We start from the raw sequence: 22,375 nt of genomic DNA, 5'->3' as shown, positions 1-22,375 counted from the left end.
TACACCAATAGAAACAATCCTCAGAGGTTTATATAAGTTAATTTGCAGGTGACACCTAATGAGCATGCTGTTTAAGGCCTAAACTCTGGACAGAAATATCTACGGTAGGATGCAAAAGACTACATATCCATCACATGCTGCTTAAACACAGGTCAATAACAGGAATATTCAGATCACCTTATCACCTTTCAGTCCTGGTTCTCCTGGATTTCCAGGCACCCCCTGGAAAAAGCACCAACAAACTGGTTGAAAGGCACCTCAAAAGCCAAATTCGATCAAAAGTACATCTTTACGGCACATAACTGGTAACTAATCCAAATTCAAAAGCTTAAAATAGGCCTTCTTAAAAATCTCTTGTTTTATTGCATATACAATAACTGATAAAAATAAGACAGTGAAGGCAACAGTTTCTATCTCTATGTGTGTGAGAGATTACCTTCAGTCCATTAGGTCCTGGCGGGCCAATCTGTCCCACAGGTCCCATGTCTCCCTAATGCAAGAAGATGGGATAAACAAGAAACACATTAATAAATAGTGATATCACACGCATAACGAACAAAGATGTGGCCCAGGCCCCATTCATTAATGTAAAAAACACATATACAATAAGAGCGCTCTTTGGGCTTGATTAAGAATAAATTCACTGTCTTGCTTCCAGCCTCGCTATCACATCACACACAACATAAAACAATGGATGATAATATATGACTGACACCGGGAAGAATGAATAGATGTTGTAGTCAGAAGCCAAGATTGTGCATCTGAAGCTTAAATCAAAGAGTAGCCTTGGCTTAGTGTTTCAAACATTAGCCCCAGTGAATAATCGACAGAGGATGTTATCAAATATAAGCTGCAAAATTGCACCTCGGAGCAACTCACTTAATTTGGTATTGTGAGTTAAAAGGCAACCTTCCCCCCAAACTTCTAATCTAATGGAATCTAATACCTGATAATTAAGTCATATCCTGCTGGACTGATCTGTCTCTAAAACAACAAGATCTGCTCTATAGTTTCAGTGCTCTAGTCTCACACTTAAATGTTAATTTCAACGGCATATTTCCTGCTCACAAATAGCTAGAAATGCATGAAGAAACACATTAATCTTACTTTCAATGAATTCTTGTCTATTATTACTCTACCTGAACTCTCACTTGACACTTAGCTGCTCTCTTAAAACAGCAGATTCACTTCTGTATAGACTTTTGTTCCCCACAAATGAACTCTGAAACTGAATTTTGCACATTCGAAAGACACAGATTTGCAGTTTTGGGGTATTCAAGTATTCAAACCCAATGGTCACTAAGAGCAAGGTCCTTATGTATTTTTGTGTGTCTCTGTGTGTGTTTTTGGAGGATGCTGCTGCAATGAGAAATACTTGCCTCCGCTCTGTGCACACATTGAAATCCATCTGTCTAATGCATCTATAACCTGGATTTTGCATTTTAACAACTATAAGACCTTACAAAGGAATCGTATCATTTTTATTTCCCAAGCATAACATCGGATTCTGATTCTGATTCTGATTCATTTGTAGCCTCAAAACTTCAGTTATGCATGATACAATGAGATGCCAAAAGGTTGCCCAGTAACCAGCTAGCAAAAGGCTAAAAAGGCCTGTTTTTGTATTTATGCACATATGAAACCCTATAAAAACATGTCTTGATGCATGCTCAATCATCCAGGTAAGTAAATCGCAAAAGACTGATTCTGTTAATAGCGTTTTGATCATTCAGTGGGCTAGTTTCAGTTTTTGCTCAAATGTACTCTTTATAAGGTTGGGGAAACCTGCAGTAAGCTGAGACTGAAGAAGTCACTTGGATGAGTGACGAAACGTTTCTCCTACTGAAAACGCTACGTCCAGATGGGACTTATTGAAAAAACATCCTATTGCACACCAAACAGCACAGACATGTCAAACAGCATTGTAGCATGCACTTGTACTAATAGTGAAAATGCATCATAAACAGTCAGCGTATTGCAAATAAAACACAGAGATGGTGAGATGTGATTACATGTGATGTGAGATGTGATTTCAGCTAATGGAGAAGACTGATAATGAACTCCAGTGATTCCTAGCATAATCATAGACTCGGAAACATCATACTGGTGAAAAACTGCCACAGATGAGGCTTCATGACATCAAAGTAGGTCTTGTTTGTATTTCAGAATGGCAGTCTTTAACACAATGAAATTTGGTTCATTTTTCAACTGTTAAATATAAGCAAAAATAAGAAAAGAGAAACTATCTATTTTGAGTGTATTTCTAAGTGAGAGTCGTTGTCTAGACATTTTCTCTACTTCAGTAGTTGCCAGCCTTCACCCAAAGCTTCTCAGCTTTGGAGTCCCCAAAGAAGAGTGACTGTATATTTTTATCTTTGTAGTGGCGCTCCGTCCCGCTGCTACGTACTGTACATTATGCTGACGGATAAGACGGATAAAGAGGACACAAAGCTCAGACTAGGGCTGTAATCAGAGTCCTTCAATTACAGGCCTACTACCACCACCGGTGGCCTAGAATAGGTCGGGAGGAGTGGCAGCAATGGGTGAAGACGGGACGCAACAAGAGAAACCAGGGAGACATTATAATCATACACAATTATGCGGCTGTCGGGCTGGGCAAGCATGGAGGGCAAGGTGATGGGTGGGTGGGGGGCAGCTCTGTTCTAAAAATAGTTATTAAAAGGGCGCTTCAAGAGGAGGACAAGATGCACTGTTAAGGTCTGTGTGATTGATAAACTGCACACGAGTGCCTTGTTCTTCATGTGAGAAAATAGCAGATATAAACTGCACAATTCAGGCTTTGCACTCACTGTGAAAAAAGCCCTGGCGTCTAAGAACCATCCACATTCACCTAATATCTATATTAAATATATGAATTAGATCCCCACCAAACTGGCAGGCGACATAAATGCAAGCTAATAAAGTTTTCTCCTTTTTCCCCCAGTTTTGCAGGTATATTCAGTTTCATTTAAACATTTGCAGCCGAGATTGTGCACAGAAAACACACAAACTACAACTCACAATAAGTCCAGGAACTCCGTTTGGACCGGGGGCTCCCATGTTACCCTAGTTGGAGAGGAGGAGAGAGAGAGTTAGTGAGATGAAGAGAGAGGGAAAAGGAGCAAGTTTCATGGGTTATTGGCCCTTTTTTAAAACAAACATGCTCAGAAGAGTGGCTCAGTGTTCTTCGCAGCTTATGAGAGGGGGCTGTGTGCATGAATATATGAGGGGTCTCAGGTAAAAGGGATGTGAGACCATCGTCCCACTGTGGCTTTTTCAAATATGCAGGTTCTACCTCAAAAAAAGAAAGAAAGACAAGAGGACAGAGACTGTATCCTAATTAAGGCCATTAACAGGTTTTACTTTAACCCAGTGAAATATCCAGGAGTTAGTACAGTATACTCATTCAGTGTTAAAGAAAATCTATGTCAGTCATTTTCGACTTTTATTCATAGACAGCATAAAGGTTTAGTGAAAGAAAGTAGTTTCTTTCACTAAACTTTGGAAACGTGAAGCCAATGCAAAAGAGACCTGCTTTCTTTTTAATGGCCAGCAGGGGGCGACTCCACTGGTTGCAAAAAGTCTTCCAGTTGTGTAGAAGTCTATGGGAAAAGAAACCTTGGCTCCCTTGTTCTGTGACCTCAGTAAACACTTTCCTGATGACTTAATGGTGGTTATATTGAAAACACAAAGTTTAATTTGTAACTTATGGAAAATTATAAAGTATGTGCACTGGATAACCTCATTAGCTAATGACAAGTTTCCTATTGCTCATGATGCCCAGTTTTAAAGCACCAACATGGCAACAGCAAAACTGGTGGCATCAAAAGGCAACAACATTAAGCAGTAGGTGATGTCATTGTTTAAATGGTATTTTCTTTTATTTACCACCATCATGAAGTTGACTGTTTTAGCCATGGCCATGGTCATTTTTCTTCAAAGGATTACTTATTTGGTGACTTATGACACCATCACCAACACCATCATCACAGCAAATCTGATGACTTCCCAATAGGCCTCATAGGAGGTTGATGGTACATCCATCTACAGGACATTTCTCCACTGCAGCTACCCACAAACAAATAACAAACTATACATCTACTGATGATAGCTTTCCCTCTGCATTTGAAATTACTGATAGCTCAATGCCCCCCAGAAGCACAGCCTTGTTGAGTCGGACTTTTCCAGTAAGCATCTAAGATTAAATAAGTATATTCTGCTTTTTTCCCCAAACATTTTAAGCTTCATCAAGATTTGAAGACAATCTGCTTGCTTTGCAGGAGTAAAATGCATTAAACATGTCATCACAAGTAAAGACAACAAAGAGTGGAGAAGGAAAAAGCAAAGTATATATAAATATATTTTCATATATTCCATAAGCTTACTGATTATTTCATAATAACATTTGATAAATCTAATGCGTAATCCACTTTGGAAGATGGGTCTTTTTCTCAGGAAGAGAATAAACAGCCCAAAAAAGGATTTATTAGCAGTTCAGCTGCCTGCTCTAAAAGCCTGACTCATTGGAAAAGTCAGAAATGGATAGGTGAAGTGTTTTCTAGAACATAAACCTTAACTTCACTTTTATTATGCGTAGTTCAGTGTGCATCAAGTGTAACTTTTTATGTTTTTGTTCTAGAGTTTTCACTGACGGGCTTATGAAGTCCCAAATTTGTAGGAATATCAAAAATAGTGGAAATGCTACGGTCCAATTATTTGTCTTCCATATGGACGGAGTTACACAGACTGGGTTTTGCTGGTCCGTCATTAATGAATGGGGGGAGTCATCAAAATGGCATCCTGTTACATCATTTACTATTCTTGGATATCGCCTTCTCATGGCTGTGAAGCTATACGTGTGTTGGGACGCAGTTTACAGCGGCGAATAGGAAAAGCTACATTTAATACAGCTTTTTTCCTTTTTCTTTTTCTTTTTTGGAAAATATGTGCCAAGGAAAATGATCTACAGCAGCTGGAGGCATGACACGAAATGAAATGCAATAGCGATGCTTGTTGAGAACAACTTCAAACAAAACCCAAACACGGAGGCAAACTGCTGGACCAACTGAGGATTTAGCCACAAGCACTGTGAAAATGTTACAGTAAACATCAGGTGTGTGTGTGTGGGTAAGTAAGCGTGTGACATACTGGCTCTCCATCTGGCCCAGGTGGTCCTCTCTCCCCAAAGTCACCAGGAAACCCCTGAAAACAGAGAGAGGAACTTTAATGTTGGCGACATACAGCAACTCAAACATAGGTATTCATAAATGTATGTCCTGTTGCTTTTAGTTCAGCTCAGAGACAACTGATTTTTGGGCAACTTGGGGGAAACGCGCAGATGTGAACACAGCATTCAAATTGATTTGGTGAGCAGCTCCTTATAGACACATCCAGAATTTATGGAGGGACACAACTATTCATTATAGGAGTGGTTCTGGCCATGTGATGCCCACTGTAATCTGCCCCCCACCCCCCCACCCCCAAATCCACTGATTCACTAACTGAAGGAACCTGTCATAGCCTGAGCAGGAAGTTTTCAGTTGCTTCTTTATTGGCCAAATGACACATTGAGATAAGCAATGAGAGAGAACCAAAGCAGCACATTTAAGGAAGCAAAAACAAACCAAGAAGCTGAAAGATGGTACAAAGCTCTTCAGAGATAATGATCACTGGAGATGGATGATCGTTCTCTGGAGCATCATCTCAAGTCTTGTGATCTACTGCTGTAATAAGCATATTTAGTTACAGTCACTTTAGTGCACACAAGGCAATTGTATTTGCATTGATTGTGCAAATACTGATGCAAATAAAAAAAGTGCATTGTAGTTGGGGGAAATATGCCAATGTGAATGGCCTTAACCACGGAGTCAAGTGAACAGAGCACACTTTCACAAATACTGCTGACTGCTGCACAGCCAAGAGTGCTGCTACTGTAATAGTGCGGCAATTATAACAGTTTCACAGAGTCAAGTATAGCATTAAATATAAAGTAATTTGAAATATGCGCAAAATAAGAGTATAATGGCTCCATTAAAAGCATTAAATCTATCAGCTGTAGGCTGTGTGTAGCCAACTGTTCTACTGTTTTACCGTAAGCCAAGTAATTACCCTGTCCATTTAGCAGTAACAGGGAAGCTAATCAGAGCTTTGCTAACAGTTGGTGGTTTAGCGCAGAGAAACCACATCTGCATAAAGCAGTAGAGCCAAGGCATTTTAAACCAAACCATTCAGAAAGACTCATAATGGCTAGGTTCTGCTATTCTGGCCTCAATGCATTGCTTCAAAATGCCAATTACTGTTACCTCCTGAAAATGTCAGTTATTTCTGCAAGAGTGGAGATGATTTAGATATACTGCATTTAAATCTCTGTCTATACTTAGAAGCAAATTGTGCTGACTAAACGCAACTCCTTTGCAGGTTGTTTCTTGAAAACGAAATGCCATTTCAACCTCACTTTTAGACAATAATAAATCCCTTTGACTGAGGCTTTCTGAATGTTTCTCCTGAAACTTTGCATCAGGTCAATGAGGCGATCCTAACAGCACTAACTGCTGTAATTGCACATTGTTTCTGTAGCAGGTGGAGTACCATGCTACCTAAAAACGAAGAAGAAGAAGAAAGTAGGGTCATTGTGCAACAGAAGCCTGCTTTATAGTACGATAAAATTGTGAGCGCTGGGAGAACACACATCTACGAAGGATGACAGTGACCCAAAAGATGAATCATATAGCTGTCGCCGCTGCTGTACGAGCTGAGGACAAATGTGGGAAACGTGGATTTGCCAAGTACTTAAAAAGCCTTTGAGGAGAGTCATGTGAGCCTTTAGTGTATTTCTGCTTTCACATTATGTCAGACCACCCTTTTCATCAGCCTCAACCTTAAAAAGGATCAAACAACAGCAGCACTTACTGCAAGATACTGAACTGATATAAAAGAACTGCAACAGATGAGCCTGATAAAGACAACCACCACCAACAGACAAAGACAGCCAAACAGAAAAAAAAAGTTATGTAGAAATGTTGGCAATGCACTTTGGAAACTTTTTAAGCTTTCCATGGTTTTAGATATATTCGCTCTTGACTCATTGGTAGATGGCAAACTGTGCGTGTGTGTGCTTCCTCGACAGAGTACAAGTGCTCTGGTGATGGCCATTAAAATGTCTGGCTCGTGTTCTTGTGGTTCTTCTGTTCCATCAGGGAGCAGAGGGATGATCTCTGAGGGATCATCTCATTAAGCGTCCATGCTTTCCATTTTCCATGCAAAAGCACTGAAACCAGATGACAGTGATTATGATAGGTGTGTGTCTTTCAGTTGCTTTTGCAGGCCAGAAATGTGCTTAATTTCTAAATTTACTTCAGTACATTTAATGCTGTCTTTTAAGGATGTTATGCATAAGAAATGTACGGATATTGGTACTAAACAGACCAAAATAATGATATTTTTATATCCCTGTGCCGTTTTCATGGCTGTAAAACTTCTCTTATAATGCAGGCCTCTTTAAGTGAGGAGAACACCCACGCATACAAACTCCAAAAAAAATCTAACGCAATCAAATCAAATGCAAAAGGCCCCACAAACTTCTGAAGCGCTAAATTTGTATCTGCAGCTGCTTCTTAAACAATTGCCTAATAACAGAATAAGCATCTACTTCTAAAAGCCTCACAATAGTGGACACTCGCTTGCGTGTGTTTAGACGTTTTGGCCAATAAATGCCTTATTTACTGAAAAGCCAATAAGCAACAGCTGCAGAATGATCTCAGCAGTGTGTGTCGGGGGTTACACACTCTTTCTAAAACACTCTGTCAAACTGACTTTGAACACTATATCTGACACACACAACAGAATCAGCGGCTTCCTTCCAAATGGCTTGGCTCCATGCTGGGGGGGACCGAAAGCCCATTACTCCAACAAAAGCCTTTTTCTTGTTACATCCAAGACCCCGACATGCGGCTGGTGGGACTCCACTCTATTCAGGCTGCAGTTAACCCTTCCAACAGCCATGGAAATACTTAGCCGATTGAAAGAATGACGCAAATGCAGACCTTATAAATTTTCATATGTGTTGGATTCTTTGCAGAAAAAGTTTCGATCTGACCCTTTTTTTTCCAAACTTGTCTCTGAACTTTAAGGTTCTAAAAGCTATAATCAGCATCCATAACAAAGCAAACATTCAAAATGAGCACATCCAGCACAATTCATCACATTTTTGAAAGATTATCTGCAAAGTATGTTGAGACAAAACTTTACCGGCCTACCCATCTTGCCCCTCTTCCCTGGTTCGCCGGGTATACCCTGAAAATCCAAACAAGATAGAGAGAGCAGAAGTAGAAAAGAAAGCAGAACAGAAAGGGTGAAAAGAAGACGAAAGACAGAGTCAGACATTATGTAAGAAGCCATATCAAAATCAAAACATAGCACTTTTGGGTAGAACTGATTCAAGCCCAAAACACACTATTAAAAAGCCAAAGCCGTAAGCCTGTCTCCTCTCCTGCTTCAGCAGATGTGAACAGCAGCTGACTGCAGCCTAGCCTATATTTCTAACCTATTATGAGAGATCTAGGCTTCCATTGTGCACATATGTCTATTAAATGAGAAAAAGAGTCTGCTGGAAGAAGAGAGCTATGCATAGTCTCTGCTTTATGTGTATCTTTCTGGCTACAGATGGTACAAGTTGTGATTACAGCCTATCCTGTGCTGATGCAACCTTCTGGACCGTGTCATAAGTAGGCAAATGGCTGTACAGAAGTAAGAGGCCTTAGTGAGTTCAGGCAGTTCAAAGGCCTTAAAAGAGCGGCTTTTATTATGAGTCATCAACACTCCCACACAGCTTTATACAGCAGCATCTCGGACAGCTGGGGACTGCTTCTCGTGTTATAACAACAAGACAGCTGAATGTACAAAATGCTGAAGAAGAAATGCTGTCCTTTCACAGGCCCTTTAGCTGGATTCGGCTGGTCTGTGTACATTTTCTGAGTTACCGATTGCTTGAGAGAAATATACATTTGAAAAGGACTCACTCTTTCGCCATCAGGACCGGGCAGGCCAAAAAGGCCTGGGATTCCAATGAAACCCTGAAGGAGAGAAGAGGAGACAGGAGGAATATGGATGAGTATTTGGATAGTATAAAAGCAGTAGGAAAAAAAACCCTAATGGCTCTGGGGCTGGTTTTCAGTGGATGATGGTCCACCACGGACTGGGTTGGCTTGCATGAAGAACCAAGCCATGAGGCAAGTGTATATGCCCATGGACTGCATGGTGCTGGCTTCCACGATGTAGTCCAAGGGCACATACCCTCACGCCAGGGATCTCTGAAGATAGCCAGGACATCACACTGGGCTGTCAGTATGGTGGAGACACACACAGACGACAACAAGCAGAAACACCACAGTTGAACGCTGGAGGAACAGTTCAGGTGCTAGTTAGAAGCAAGGCGTCAGATGAGTTTACACAATACGTAGTGGTCAGCAAGGGAAAGAGAGCAGAAAACAGAGAAAGGTAGTGCAGTGAGCAAAAGGGGGACTAGAAGGCCTCCTTAAGACAGCAGGGCCTCAAACTGAGCTTAAACAGGAAATTCCAGCCAGTGGGGGCAGGGGAAGGCTTCGGAGCAGCCAAGGGAAACTGATAAAGAACCTTTATTGAAATGCAACATAAAAATCAGTTTGTGTCACCCGCGTCTGTTTTTTTGTTTGTGTGCCTAAAGGGTGTTGGTTTGCATGAGGAGGCTTATCAACAGCCAGTCTTTGAATAAGAGTCTGTATACAGTAACACAATGTTTGTATTACAAGGCTCCTAAGTTTAGCACGCTATTAACAGTGAGTTGAGTGTGTGTTTATTTATGTGTGCGGTGTTGGATGCTGGTGCAACTGCTGCCATGCATGCTTTCATACATACTAGCATTTGGCTGGTGTTGCATTCAAGTAAGTGCTCATCCAACAACAGCTTTCTAGCACAAAATGCTAATGCTTGTGAGCAGGCCCTTAATTTAGCAACTTCTTTGTGCATTTTTTTTAAAATAAATGTCATGAGACGAGTAAGCATATTCAGTGATCCTGTCAAAACATCAATACTGGTCATTTAGACAGATCTAAGCTTGAGCAGCACATTTGTAGAGCAGAAAGTTGACTCCTTACCCGAACGCCTTTAGGCCCCATCGGTCCTATAGGCCCAGGTAAACCCTGAAAATCAAAAAGAGGAATTTAATTTAGCAGCCCTGCACTTGAAGCTGTGCCTGAAGTACTTCATTTGGGTTATACCAAAGTCTACAGGTTTAACTTTAGAATGGAATATTTTAAAAAGCAATGCAATAGAGATACATCCTAATATTATAATTGGTAAGGTTTATTATAAAAATAACAGAAACCTCCCCAATGGGGAAAGGTGACAGGACACAATAATAAATACTCCTGTACAAAAATACACTGCCATACATTTCTGTATAGCAGCTATGGCTTAAATACTGAAGTGGATCTCTATGTTAATTTCTGAGGCATTTATTTTTCATTTTCTTCTGTTTAGTATTTACCCAAATATGTTTTTTTCCTCCAGGCCATCTGCTTAGCATAACCTAATCCCTCTTGGCCCTCTGCCCTTACTACGGCCCTGACTACAACTGTACCAGTCACAGGAGAGGATTTACTGCACCTGCCTGCCAGGATAACCTTTGGCACCTGGGCTCCCGACTGGACCTTGCTCACCCTGCGGGGAAGAGAGAAAGAGAGAGACAAATAAGAAGGTGGAGGAGAGGGAGAGAGCGGTAGGGTGGGCAATCAAAATTGCAGCAACACAAACACACACAAGCAGGCCATTCATAGCAGTGAATGGTTTCAGTGAGGTAGACAACGCAGATGGGATGAAATACAGTGATTGATAAGTATAATAACTATATGTCTCCAATATGTTCTTTTTATTAATTAAATTTAATGTCATTTATTTATTTATTTATTTATACATATAGCGTCAAATCAAAACAGAAATCACTTCAAGCTGTTTTATGTTCAACGGTAAAGACCCTAAAGTAGTACAGAGAAAACGCTAACAATCAGCTGCCCCCCATGAGCAAACAGTTGGTGGCAGTAGGAAGGAAAAACTCCCTTTTAACAGGAAAAAACCTTCGGCTGCGTTTTTTTTTTTTTTTAGAATTGTTTTGATTTAAAAGATCATATTTTATTATTATGTTAAAATGGCAAGGAAATAAACACTCTAGAAAAGTATATGCACCTCAAATTGGTACTTAAGTAGAGTACTTGTGTAGATGAACTTGGTGACATTCCACCCCACTGAATTGTTCCCACTGATTACCATGAAAAGCTTCTTTTTTTTTCTTTCACTCCTCACTTTTCAGATGTGTTCCAGACCATAGACCCTAATTAGCAGTTTGGTTTGCATGCATGTACTGTATATGTCACTGTCAGAAGGCATAAGACATGTGCACAGAAGCAGGTTGTGTTTAAAATTTGCAGAGGACAAGCGTTTGTGTCTTACTTTCCTTGCCATTCCCTCTCTCGGATAAATGTGTATGATGCTGCCAGTTAAAACACGCCATGAATTTGGCTTTGTGACATTTGGGCCTTTAACTGACCAGCTGTAGGTTTAGGCTCTGAATACAGCCTGTGGTGCATTACAGTAACACAGTGTCTTGATGACACTGTGTTACTGCACACAACAGTATGGTGTTTTACACTGTGATCGTCATCAAAAGGAACCAGCTATGTGGGAAACAGGGGGGCGCTTGAGGATGAATCGAGTGGGAGGGCATATTAGTAAAAAGTACCTTCTCTACAATGACTAGAGCAGGAACTCCCCAAACTGATGACGTCATCCTGAGCACGGCTGTGACAGTGAGGAGAAATTTCCACTTCTCTTTTCATGACTAAGATCTTTCTTTAATGCAAACAGTAGCATGACCTTGCCTAATTGGAAATAACTTTGGACGCAAGGCTGGATGCTCCATGCTTAAAAATAGTGTTGGGCTGGACTAAACAGCCAGAGTCATGTCTTCCGTCACTTAGCAGTGAATAAAAGACTTCATTGAATGGATTCCCACAGATTAAGGAAAGTCAAACAGATAAATGACCTGGGAAATATGACAAAGAATAAAGGCCTGCTAGAAAATAGCATAGCATGTCATAGTGTGACATGCTGTAAGACAGTGTGACGGTTGAACGACAAGCCCGGAGCAGAATAGACACACACAAAGGGAAACTTTCTCCAGGACTGCGGAGTAGCAGCCACTGAGTGTGTCACTGTTGGCCTACTTGGCTTGTCCCTGTTTCTTTTCCCTCTATTTTTTCCTCTCTTTGGCATCACGTTCTGATATCATGGAGTGCATCGCTTTAACACAGTGCTTTGGCCAGATGTCTGTCCTCACCAGTGCTTTATAACAGGCTAATCTAATCTGGCTGCCCAGCTGGCATCCTCGGTGCGCGCACACATACACACAGAGTGAAAGGTTGAACACCTGGAGTGAATGACGACTGAGTTTCAATTTTGAAGAATGAAGCGAGAGCAAGGGTTTAGACTTGAGTGAGGTGGACGTGAATGACATACGTGGACACTAATGAAGGCATGGCATTGCAGATAATGTGATGTGCATGAGGTAGAGAGAAGTGCCTAAAAGAAAAGAGTTCATCTGGGGAGATTTAAGGTTAAAGAAGCAAAATATATAATGAGAATATACAAGATATAGAAATGAACATGGGTTTTTCTGTGAGGGTGGCTGTTGCAGAAGTAAAAAAGAACACCTGTGAAAATACTTACAGGGTCTCCAGGGAGTCCGGGTTGGCCAGGGAAACCTTTCTGTCCCTAAAGAAACCAAAATATCACATGATAAGTGAGTATAAAATAATAACAGAAAAAAAAGAGGTGGGAAAGTCTGAAATGATTCACAGTTGAGGAAAAAGCCTGACAAACACAGGAGCATGTGTGGGAATGACAGGTGGAGTGAAGTGGTAACGCGAACAGCACCAACAGACAAATTTGGTGCCATATGCGGTGAGGTATCAATCTGCCCTTCTGTTAATGGATCAGACTTTCCACTGGCTGTGTTCGCAGGGTCTTCAGAAGACTATTGCCAAAATCATGGCATGTTGAGGATATAAATGCCTTCCTGTTTAAGTCAGATAGCAAGGCCCTCCCCCTGCAGCAGGCCAGACTGCAACACAGAAGACAGCCTGACATAGTGCTTTCCTGCAGTTTTTGCTGACTCCAGCACCACAGACCCCCGACAAAGACTGGAGGAAAAAGAAAAAAAACTAAATCAAAGGTAGGAAGACATGCCTTCCCAGACCACAGTTTGATAGAGTGAGGGAGCAAGAGAGAGAGAGAGATTTAAAAAAAAGGAAAGAGAGGGGAAAAAAACAAAGTAAAAACAGACGGCCGAAGAAAGGAAAGACTCCTGTTGTCCCGTTTTCCTAAACCACAGCTTCAGCGTTCCAAGCCAAGGCTCCCAGAGTTCCTGTAAACTATCCACTGCTCTGTCAACTGACTGCAGCAGGAGAAGAGGACGCAGCATCCCTCTACTCATTACGTTACACGATCGCTCTCGTCGGTCCACTACGCAGCAGCACTTTAAACTGCCGTTCCCAGCATTTTAAACACCACCTCCTGCGCTTTAATAGTTTCAGCAACTGTGTCAGCAAAGAGTTGTTTTCTAGTAAACCTTTTGTAATTGTCATTGCAGATCTATGTTTTTTTTAAAAGTCTGCTTTCATCTGTGTCTAACACACATATAAGCCCTGTGTTGTGTTGGAAAACGTTCACCTCACATCATCTGGTGCACATCATCAAAAGACCACTAGGAGGAGATGCCTTTGGCTGAGAGGAAAATACATGAGTAACACAAATAAACAAGTAGAGATGTTAGCAGGTGCTGACAGACACAGTGACACAAGCTTGAATTTTTGTGGGTTTTCTTATTTTGCAAAAGTATTATCACTAAAGAGAACAGATGGACTCAGAGACACATGCTGCACATGTCTGAAAACTTCCCAATTATAAAGTGCAATATTATGACGGTGGTCAGCTGGTAAACATTTGTGTTTTTCTGATGATTACCTACATGTGTCCAAATATATGGTCTGTTTATACTGAGACACAACCACTGGCTTTTAATTACTACTTAAAATAAATTTCTGTTTTCTATGCACTTCTTCGCTAACATATATTCTCTGAAGAAGCGGTGACCTAAACCCTCTCTCAAGCTTGGAAACACATATACAGGTTCACAAATGTGTGCACATTCGCACAGATGGGCACATGCACAATCACACACGAAGATACATGCACCTTATGCACAATATACCCTCCATCTTATTACATGGCTTACTTGTAGTACAAACATGTGTAGTGGCTTATGTTCCCATGGTGTACTGTGAGGTCCACTAACCACAAACACACACATGCACAGATGCCGTGGTTCCTGTGTATTAACCATAGCCTCTCAACCTCAGCTAGACCATCTTAGATCCTTATCTCACTCATTATGAGCTTGCTAATGAGAGTGGCCATTCCCGCCAGGCTGCCGGTGTTTACAATGCCACTTGTTTAACAAGCATGTGTGTTCAATCAGATAAACCCACCAAAATGCTTTTCATTTACAGCAGCCTCCCGGTAGCACTCTATAAGCACAAACCCTCCACCCAGCTAAGTCTAGGAGTGCCCCGGGGGAACGCTAAGCGCATTTTGGCAGAGAGAAAATAAAAGACACATCGTGTCTGCTGATGACATGTCATTCCTTTGACTTGCTGTACCCACATTGTGGGTGTTCAAATGAGTGCCAACCTCACGTGTGCTTAACAACTGTACTCCACAAACAATGCGTATCTGACTGAACTGTGCAGCACCCTGGTAGCAGAAATATACGACTCTCCTTATTAATCTCTGCTTTCATCTCTTCAAACCCTACAGAATGGAGCCACATGATTGCTCGGCGTAATCGTCTGGCTCCATGTATACATTGAATGTACAGGAGAACATAAACGCTCCACGCAGGGACAGACAAAAAACAAACAACTGTGCGAAGGAACTGGACAATTTGGCTGAAATTTAGCCAGTGGAAAAAGATTCCTCATCTCATCCCTGTCTGCACAGCAATTTCAGCACAATGTTTCCTTGCATGCAGTATCACTGTTACTGCTACCAGAGAACAGAGAAGTGATTTGTTGTAAAACACGCAAAGAAAATGATGGTTGATTTGAATTCTCTCATAATTATGATGATGATGAGCATGTGGAGCATTTGTTAGTTTGAACAGTGAGCAGGAGCTTAATGGAGAGAGTTTGGTTTGGAACGGGACTCCAGGCAGATTAATGTCATACAACAAACTGCCATGCACAAATAAAGGAAACGAGGATGATTAATACACTGTCTGGAACTGGGAGTGAAATACAGTATATGATTCTACCTTTTAATTATAGGCTACTTCTCCTTTTGGAATTCATTGAAAAGGATTTTATTGTATAAAACTGAAAAACATCAGAGTATCCAAACTTTGCTTGCTGTAAAACAATCACATATTTGGATAACACGTATGTGAAAAGCACAAGTATAGAGACTTTTTATAAACACCACAAAGTGTCTCAAGACAGTCACATTTTCCCACAATGTTGCATAACCACTGAGTCGACAAGAGTGTTTATGGATTACTTTCCAGCTGTCTGGATATGCTCTCGTAGTCTTTAAAAGTTTGCACAATCTCTGGCAAATTATGAACATTTTCAGACGATTCAGTTGCTAACAGCAACGAAGACAGTGCTGATTAACATACCCATTACAGCTATGTTCAAGATACATGGTTTGTGTGATGACACCTACATCACCCACAGGACATAAATCCTTTATTGTCCTACAGTCATTAACAGAAAACTTTAAGATGTGGAAAAGAAGTGGAAAGTGCAGGTTTTTGCTATTTCATTGTGCATATATTCAAACTGTTGTGTTAAATGGTTTTAACAAGTTACTGTAATGTACATAACAAAGTCCTAACAAAGTAATGTGAATTTAGAATCCTCATATATCGTTCCTTACATCCCTATAGGCTGTCAATGCAAACAATGTCAATAAGAAACATAGTTTTAAATAGCTTCATATGACATGAAGGCCCAGCAAATAGATATTGCTCTGCTCGACGGTATGTCTCGACTTTCAGGTGAAAAAAGTATGGACACTTTAAGAGACAGGCAGAAAGTGAGGAGAGACGGATCACCTAGTCCTGGGATGGGACACAGGGCATGCAGGCAGTAAGGTGAGATGCGTGGCTTGTACTGTGGATTTGTAGTTGAGGTTTGGCCCTGTGTATGTCCCCTATCCCTGACCCTGCCTCGCCATACTGAAAAACCATTCAGAGCCTGCCTGCTAGAACAAATGTTGTACAGAGCGGAACATATTTGGCTTGTCTGACAGTGTAAAATCACACTCTAGTATCACACATTTAAAGTACCACTGTTTCCTCCATTAAAGTTTCCACGGAAAAAACCCCCCCAAAAACCCAGAAGCCAAATTCCAGAATTCCCGGTCGAAACATCACGGCTAAGGATGAATTAGAGGCTGGATATTCGTGCGTGTTTGTGTGTGAGACAGAGAAAGTGGAGGGCAAAAATACAGAGGAGAAGAGAGGAAAAGTTGCTGTTGTCCTGTTTTCCTAAACCACAGAAAAACAAGCAAACGATGACAGAGAAAGTTAAACAGCTAGAAACACAAGAGCAATACGAAGGTGTTTCAGGGTGGCCTACGAGGGAAATCCAATGCCCATAAATGTTGTTATTTGTTTTCAAATATTGCATTCTCTTTGTATTCATCTGGCTTCTGTGGAAATGGAGAGATCTACATCAGGGCGAAACGCGTCTGGGACTTTCCACCTTGAAAATGAACAGAACAAGGCCTGTTTGAGGAGTACCCTTTGGAGACTGACTCACACGCCTGTCACAGTGTTGCATTAAAGATGGAGATTCATTTAAGGAAACTGCTGCTACAGTGGATAGCCGATAACTACAACAAGTTATTGTGCTTTGTTTACTGCAGGATGGAAGCAGGTTAATGAGCTTCTTTGTGTTTGTGTACAGAAAGGAAGTTGCCTCCTTGTGCTTACTTTAACAAGTTTCCTTTATAGTCAAGTTGTCTGTGGTTCATTGACCAATACCTGAGGCATGCTTTGGTGATGTCAGTCTCTGTGTGTGTGTGTGTGTGTGTGTGTGTGTGTGTGTGTATGAAGTTGCTATGGTTACGCTCCCCTAGTGAAGAGTCTATGATGTCATTCTGATAATTCGAGCTATAATGTGCCCTTGGGTTTTATTAAAGCAGTTTGCTCCACCTCTGGACTGCATGCAGATAAGCGGAAAATGCTGTCGAGGGTAAAAAAGTAAGTATACAGTGCATACTTTAAAGTGATCTTACATTTATGCTAACAAACAAATCACTGTCTTAAATAATCTGACCTAATCTGTGTAGTCACCCTTGGCCAAGTTAAAAGGCACTAACTTCTTGATAAATCTTCAAATTGCTAGTTTTAAAGGAATCTGTGAATGTTTTTCACCAGACTTACATTTTTTTTTGTTTCCATTCTGGCTGAGTGTGTGTGAAAGAGAGAGGCAGCGACATACAAATGGACTAAGACACACACACACACAACACACACAGAAAAGCAGACACCTAACAAAAGCCATATGTTGAGCCCGAGGTAGCCATCCGGCTGAAGTCTGACACTGTGTTACAGAGCACTGTGGCTCTGGGAAGAAAGTAAATACAGCCAGAAGTGCTTTACACCTAGTCTGAAAGGCATACAGTCAACCTGCACTATTCAATTACTGACCTAATTTGTTTAAGACATGTGCACGGCTCAGCTGCATTTGATGCATGATGTGATTGGAAGCTTTTAATAGGATCTTCTTTTCATTTATTAGACATATGTTTGCAACAGTTTACTTGGAAAAAGGGTGAAAGGAACTATTTTGATGCTGACTGGAAGCGAGCACAAAGATTAAACTGAAGTGGTTCCCAACATTTTTCTGGCTCACATGCGGTCTTTGTTTATATCTGTCATATTTCAGAGGTATTCAATTTAATTAACTGCCATCAGCTGGAGTTTACTTGGCACTACTATATGAAACTGTGGGTCAGGCTCCACTCCTTTATTCTAGCTTTCGTAGTTTATTCACTGTGTTATATGACTTCATAACTAAGTTTACATTGTTTACAAGTTAAAGTCTTTACAGCCAAAGTTTTGTTCCTCAATCTGCCCTCACTCCTAAGTCATTACAAAGCGACACTTGATCAGGTACCTAGCATATTACACTGTAATAACCTGGGCAATTTTTACATCGTTTTGCAACTTTTCAGTGGAGTAGAGTTTAAAATGCTGATTAAGGGGAAAAAGCAGTCCACTGACGTAGTCACTGTTACAGAATGGGTAACTATGTTAACCAAGGATGCGTAACCACAGTATCGAAGGAAACCTGACGCAGATGGGAAAAATGGGGCTCTTAGTGTGTGTTCAACACGACAACCCTAACTTTCCCCCTGAATCTAACCACAGAGTTTAGTTGTTTGAATGTAACTGCAAGTCAAAAATAGAGAGTGAACGTAAAGGAGCCCCAGTCATTCACCACCCAACCTACTTTTAAATTCGGACCCTAAATTTTCTGTTCTTCTCACATTGGCAATGCTAAAATGTAACCCTGTATATTGGAAAATGATGTTAAAGGTGGTTCCCCTAGAGTTAAAATATGAATCTAGGGAATGGGAATGGGTTGCATCCTTTCTCTAACCACTAACCAAGAAACCACATTTAATTCTGACACATTGCATTTGGCTGATTGTTTGTATCTTTTCCACATGTACTGAGCCAAAATTCGTTCACTTAAACTTCAACTGCTGACGCGCCCTCAGGGAACAAGTATTAACAAGTAGTAACACACGCGCTCACAAAGATAAGCACACAGGGATGCATTCATGCCCACAGAGGCACAACCCAGACATTCAACTTGGTCTTAATCTCAGTCTGTGCTTGTTACACTTCTGTCTACCAGAAGGTCTGCCCTACATTTTACTTCCTTGGACTTATGAATCACTCAAGCCGTGCCTTAAGTAAGATTTAAGACACTAGCAATTTGACGACTGAGTGCATGATTCCCATTCTCTTTTCCCCTTTGAAAAAAAGTCTGACCCCTTTATCTCCTGTGGCAGCCTTCCTGCCAGATCTCTGCAGGATCCACTAAACAAACTGGCGAGCACAAAAAGGAAAAACAAAAATGGAGAGAATTGGGAAGCAGAAGATGAGTAGAGATACTTTTACAAAGATGAGCAGGTTATACACAAACAACACCACACACAGACACATTACCAATACACATTGTGACTCATGCATTGCCTCGGGCCTCGCCTCATAGTTTGCAGATGCAAACGCTTTGCTCGCCTTTCAGTTGGTAAATAGGCGTTTAAGAACAATTCACTTCAGTTTACTGAGAGTAAACTTGATGAAAGGGTTTTGAGAAGCTCTGGAAGGACATTAGCAGTTCAAGTCTTACCTTTCGACCTGGCTGGCCAATCATTCCAACTGGGCCAATGATCCCCGAGTCTCCCTGGAATACAAAGTGGGAATGTTTAAAGGCCAAGTGTGGAGGAAAGTGAGGTCACACACACAGCAATCAGAAATGCGCTTAGAGCCACCCAGGACATCATTACAAATTAATGGGGAAAATAAGTATAGGGAGGATATTATACCTTCTCTCCTTTGGGTGCTGGTCCAGGTGAGATTCCAGGGTCACCTTTGTTCCCCTGGGAGAAACAAACAATTCACCAAACTCACACGGTGAAGTCAATCATATTTATCACATGAATAAAATATGAACATATTTTCTTTTTGTGGAAGACTTAAAGGACATAAAGGGGTCCCTCTTTATATCACATACTTAAAGATAACAAGTAACGTCTTTGTAGTGTGAGAAATTTAGTAACACACATGCTCTACTTAGTGGCCTCCACACACACACACACACACACACACACACACACACACACACACACACACACACACACACACACACCAAGCTTCATTGTCAGCAGGTAACAATAATGGGGTTTCAGCACATCAAAGCCACGGATCGGAAATTACACTGAGTGCTGACTCCCTCTCTTTCCCCTTCGGACCCCTGCCATTTACAACTCTGTCTCGTTTATTAATGATGAAAGAACGAAGATTGTGGTGCACCCCGAGACATCAAACACTCCATAATCTTTCTTTCAACACACTTGCCAGGAAGAAGAAGCTTGGCCCACACCAGTCTGTCTCACAATATACCGAAGTTCTCATTAAACCTTTGCTGCTGATCATTCCATCGTGTTTGCGTATGCCTGACCTTATCTGTAACTCATGAGACTTAGAGGTTCTTTAAACAGTTTGCTTATGTTTCCAGTGTTGTTATTAAGCATGCTAACCAGCAGCCAGCAGCCTTTCTTACACTGCAGAGAAATCACCCTTCCAATCTACCTCTCAGCTGGAAAGCAACAAATCTGAGTGCAATCAATAAATAATAGGGTATGATAATAGCTTGAAGGTTTGGAAAAGTTTCCATTTTTTTTCATAATGCACTTTAGGTGCAGGCCCTCACTCTACCATGTAAGCACACAATGTCAGAGGTTAAGGGTATTTGCAAAGGCATAAATCCATTACATCAGGAATGCAGAAAATATTATATATACATATATTTATATATTTTCTCCTTAAAGACCTCAAGACCTTTCAACATAAAAACCTCAGTCGCTTGCAAAAGTCTGCAGAACAATTCAAGTATAAATGGGAATCCTAACATTGATCTCTTCAGCACACATGCTAAAGTGAAACAGCTTCTGTACTCCAGCTGCCAGGTACTTGCAGCCCTGCTGTGAACTGAAGTTTCCTTTATTTTTCTGCCATCAAACTCCATTACCGTTTTGCTTTGTAGGGGTTTCCAGCTGATATAGAAAAATGTAAATCTAACATGTTCTCATGGGATTATGATTCACATTACATCATAGTAAAATAGCAGTATAGGCAAACCCAATCGTGTAACCACTTCATATGGGAAAATCGACATGGCTGGATCACGCAGGACCAAAGGTTAGACTAGATGTGTACCTTGAATCCAGGTGGACCGGGTCTCCCAGGGTTTCCATGTGGACCAGGGGGGCCCTGTGTTGAAATGAGAAAAAGTAAAACACAATCAAAAGGTGATCAAGATCAAGAGCAGGCATTTGCATAAAAAAAGAGCTGACGCAGACTGTGGCTTTGCTTCTGTGAATGAGACCAGGGATGAAGGTGGGGGGTAAAGACTGTCTGGAGAAGCTCAGCCTCAACCTGTTTTCCTATAAATCAACTGTGTGTGTATGTGTGAGTGTGCTGATGAGGTATTTGGCGTTGTTGTTGGGGGTAGATGCTTATGGAAAAAATGGGGCTCTCAGGAGCTGCTTTACCATATGGATGTGGTTTTCCTGCCCCCACTTGCCACAGACTCCACAAGCACCCCCCCCCCCCCCAACACACACACACACGCACAAACAAACACACATTTTCCAGGGATCTTAATGAGTAATACAGATCATCTCATTTCATAACATTTTGAATTCGATCACTGGTGTGCATTTCTGTCTGCACCGACTGTTGGTGAGGAAATGAGCTCAAACAAAGCAAGATCTACAGCGGCGGCACATTTGTAATGTAAAACCATCTCACTCTGTCCAGTAACCCCCACAGGGAGGTTTAAAAGAAGATGTTGGAAGCCAGAGAGTGAAAACACACCAGTTTTTCTTGGGTTTGAAAAACAGCCTGCAGAAAAAAAGCATATGAGGCTGCTATGTCCCCGTCACTTAGATAGCTGTTTGTCTTCCCCTCTCTTCTTCTGAGTTTGCTGTATAATGCTCACTCCTTCCCTCCAAATGGTATGCCATTTTTGGGTCCATGACCTAGCTCTGTCCTGGGTCAGGGCTGATCGAGTCAAAATGTGGAAAAAGAGCAAAAACTGCTTTAAGAGCTGGGTCAGCAGGTTTTACTGAGGTGGCTAAAAACAAATCAGGAAGTTATTATGTAAGGCAGGGGTGTCAAACTCCAAGCCTCGAGGGTCGGTGTCCTGCAGGTTTTAGATCTCACCCTGGGTCAACACACCTGAACCAATGATTAGTTCATTACCAGGCCTCTGGAGAACTTCAGGACATGCTGAGGAGGTCATTTAAATCAGACATGACATGACAGCATACAGCAGGCCTTTGATGGAACGGATCTTTCTATTAAGGGACAGTTTGATGAAAGTGACCAAGAGTTTGTGATGGGTGAACACAGCATCTTGGTGACACGAGGTTCTTATTAAGTAACACTCAGGAATTTCCAGCAAAGATTTTATTCAATTTAACT

At 41.3% G+C, this 22,375-nt stretch overlaps 1 protein-coding gene across 1 annotated transcript in view; it reads right to left on the bottom strand.

Annotated features, from left to right (window-relative positions):
• Nucleotides 1–22,375, bottom strand: part of col27a1a (collagen, type XXVII, alpha 1a) — a 65,713-nt gene that overhangs the window by 24,779 nt on the left and 18,559 nt on the right. Inside the window, exons 5-16 of the mRNA XM_085279982.1 lie at nucleotides 21,107–21,160; nucleotides 19,714–19,767; nucleotides 19,518–19,571; nucleotides 12,757–12,801; nucleotides 10,642–10,695; nucleotides 10,131–10,175; nucleotides 9,018–9,071; nucleotides 8,248–8,292; nucleotides 5,149–5,202; nucleotides 3,022–3,066; nucleotides 437–490; nucleotides 178–222 (exon numbers count right to left, since the gene is read on the bottom strand). Coding sequence (XP_085136108.1) covers nucleotides 178–222; nucleotides 437–490; nucleotides 3,022–3,066; nucleotides 5,149–5,202; nucleotides 8,248–8,292; nucleotides 9,018–9,071; nucleotides 10,131–10,175; nucleotides 10,642–10,695; nucleotides 12,757–12,801; nucleotides 19,518–19,571; nucleotides 19,714–19,767; nucleotides 21,107–21,160 — 603 coding nt within the window. The remainder of the gene's footprint in view (nucleotides 1–177; nucleotides 223–436; nucleotides 491–3,021; nucleotides 3,067–5,148; nucleotides 5,203–8,247; nucleotides 8,293–9,017; nucleotides 9,072–10,130; nucleotides 10,176–10,641; nucleotides 10,696–12,756; nucleotides 12,802–19,517; nucleotides 19,572–19,713; nucleotides 19,768–21,106; nucleotides 21,161–22,375) is intronic.

Source organism: Mchenga conophoros, linkage group LG7 (genome assembly GCF_057382185.1).
Source record: "Mchenga conophoros isolate Kocher_MC1m ecotype Shallow Benthic linkage group LG7, M_conophoros_male_GT1.1, whole genome shotgun sequence".
Classification (NCBI taxonomy): Eukaryota; Metazoa; Chordata; class Actinopteri; order Cichliformes; family Cichlidae; genus Mchenga; species Mchenga conophoros.
This window is presented reverse-complemented; position numbering and strand designations above follow the sequence as displayed.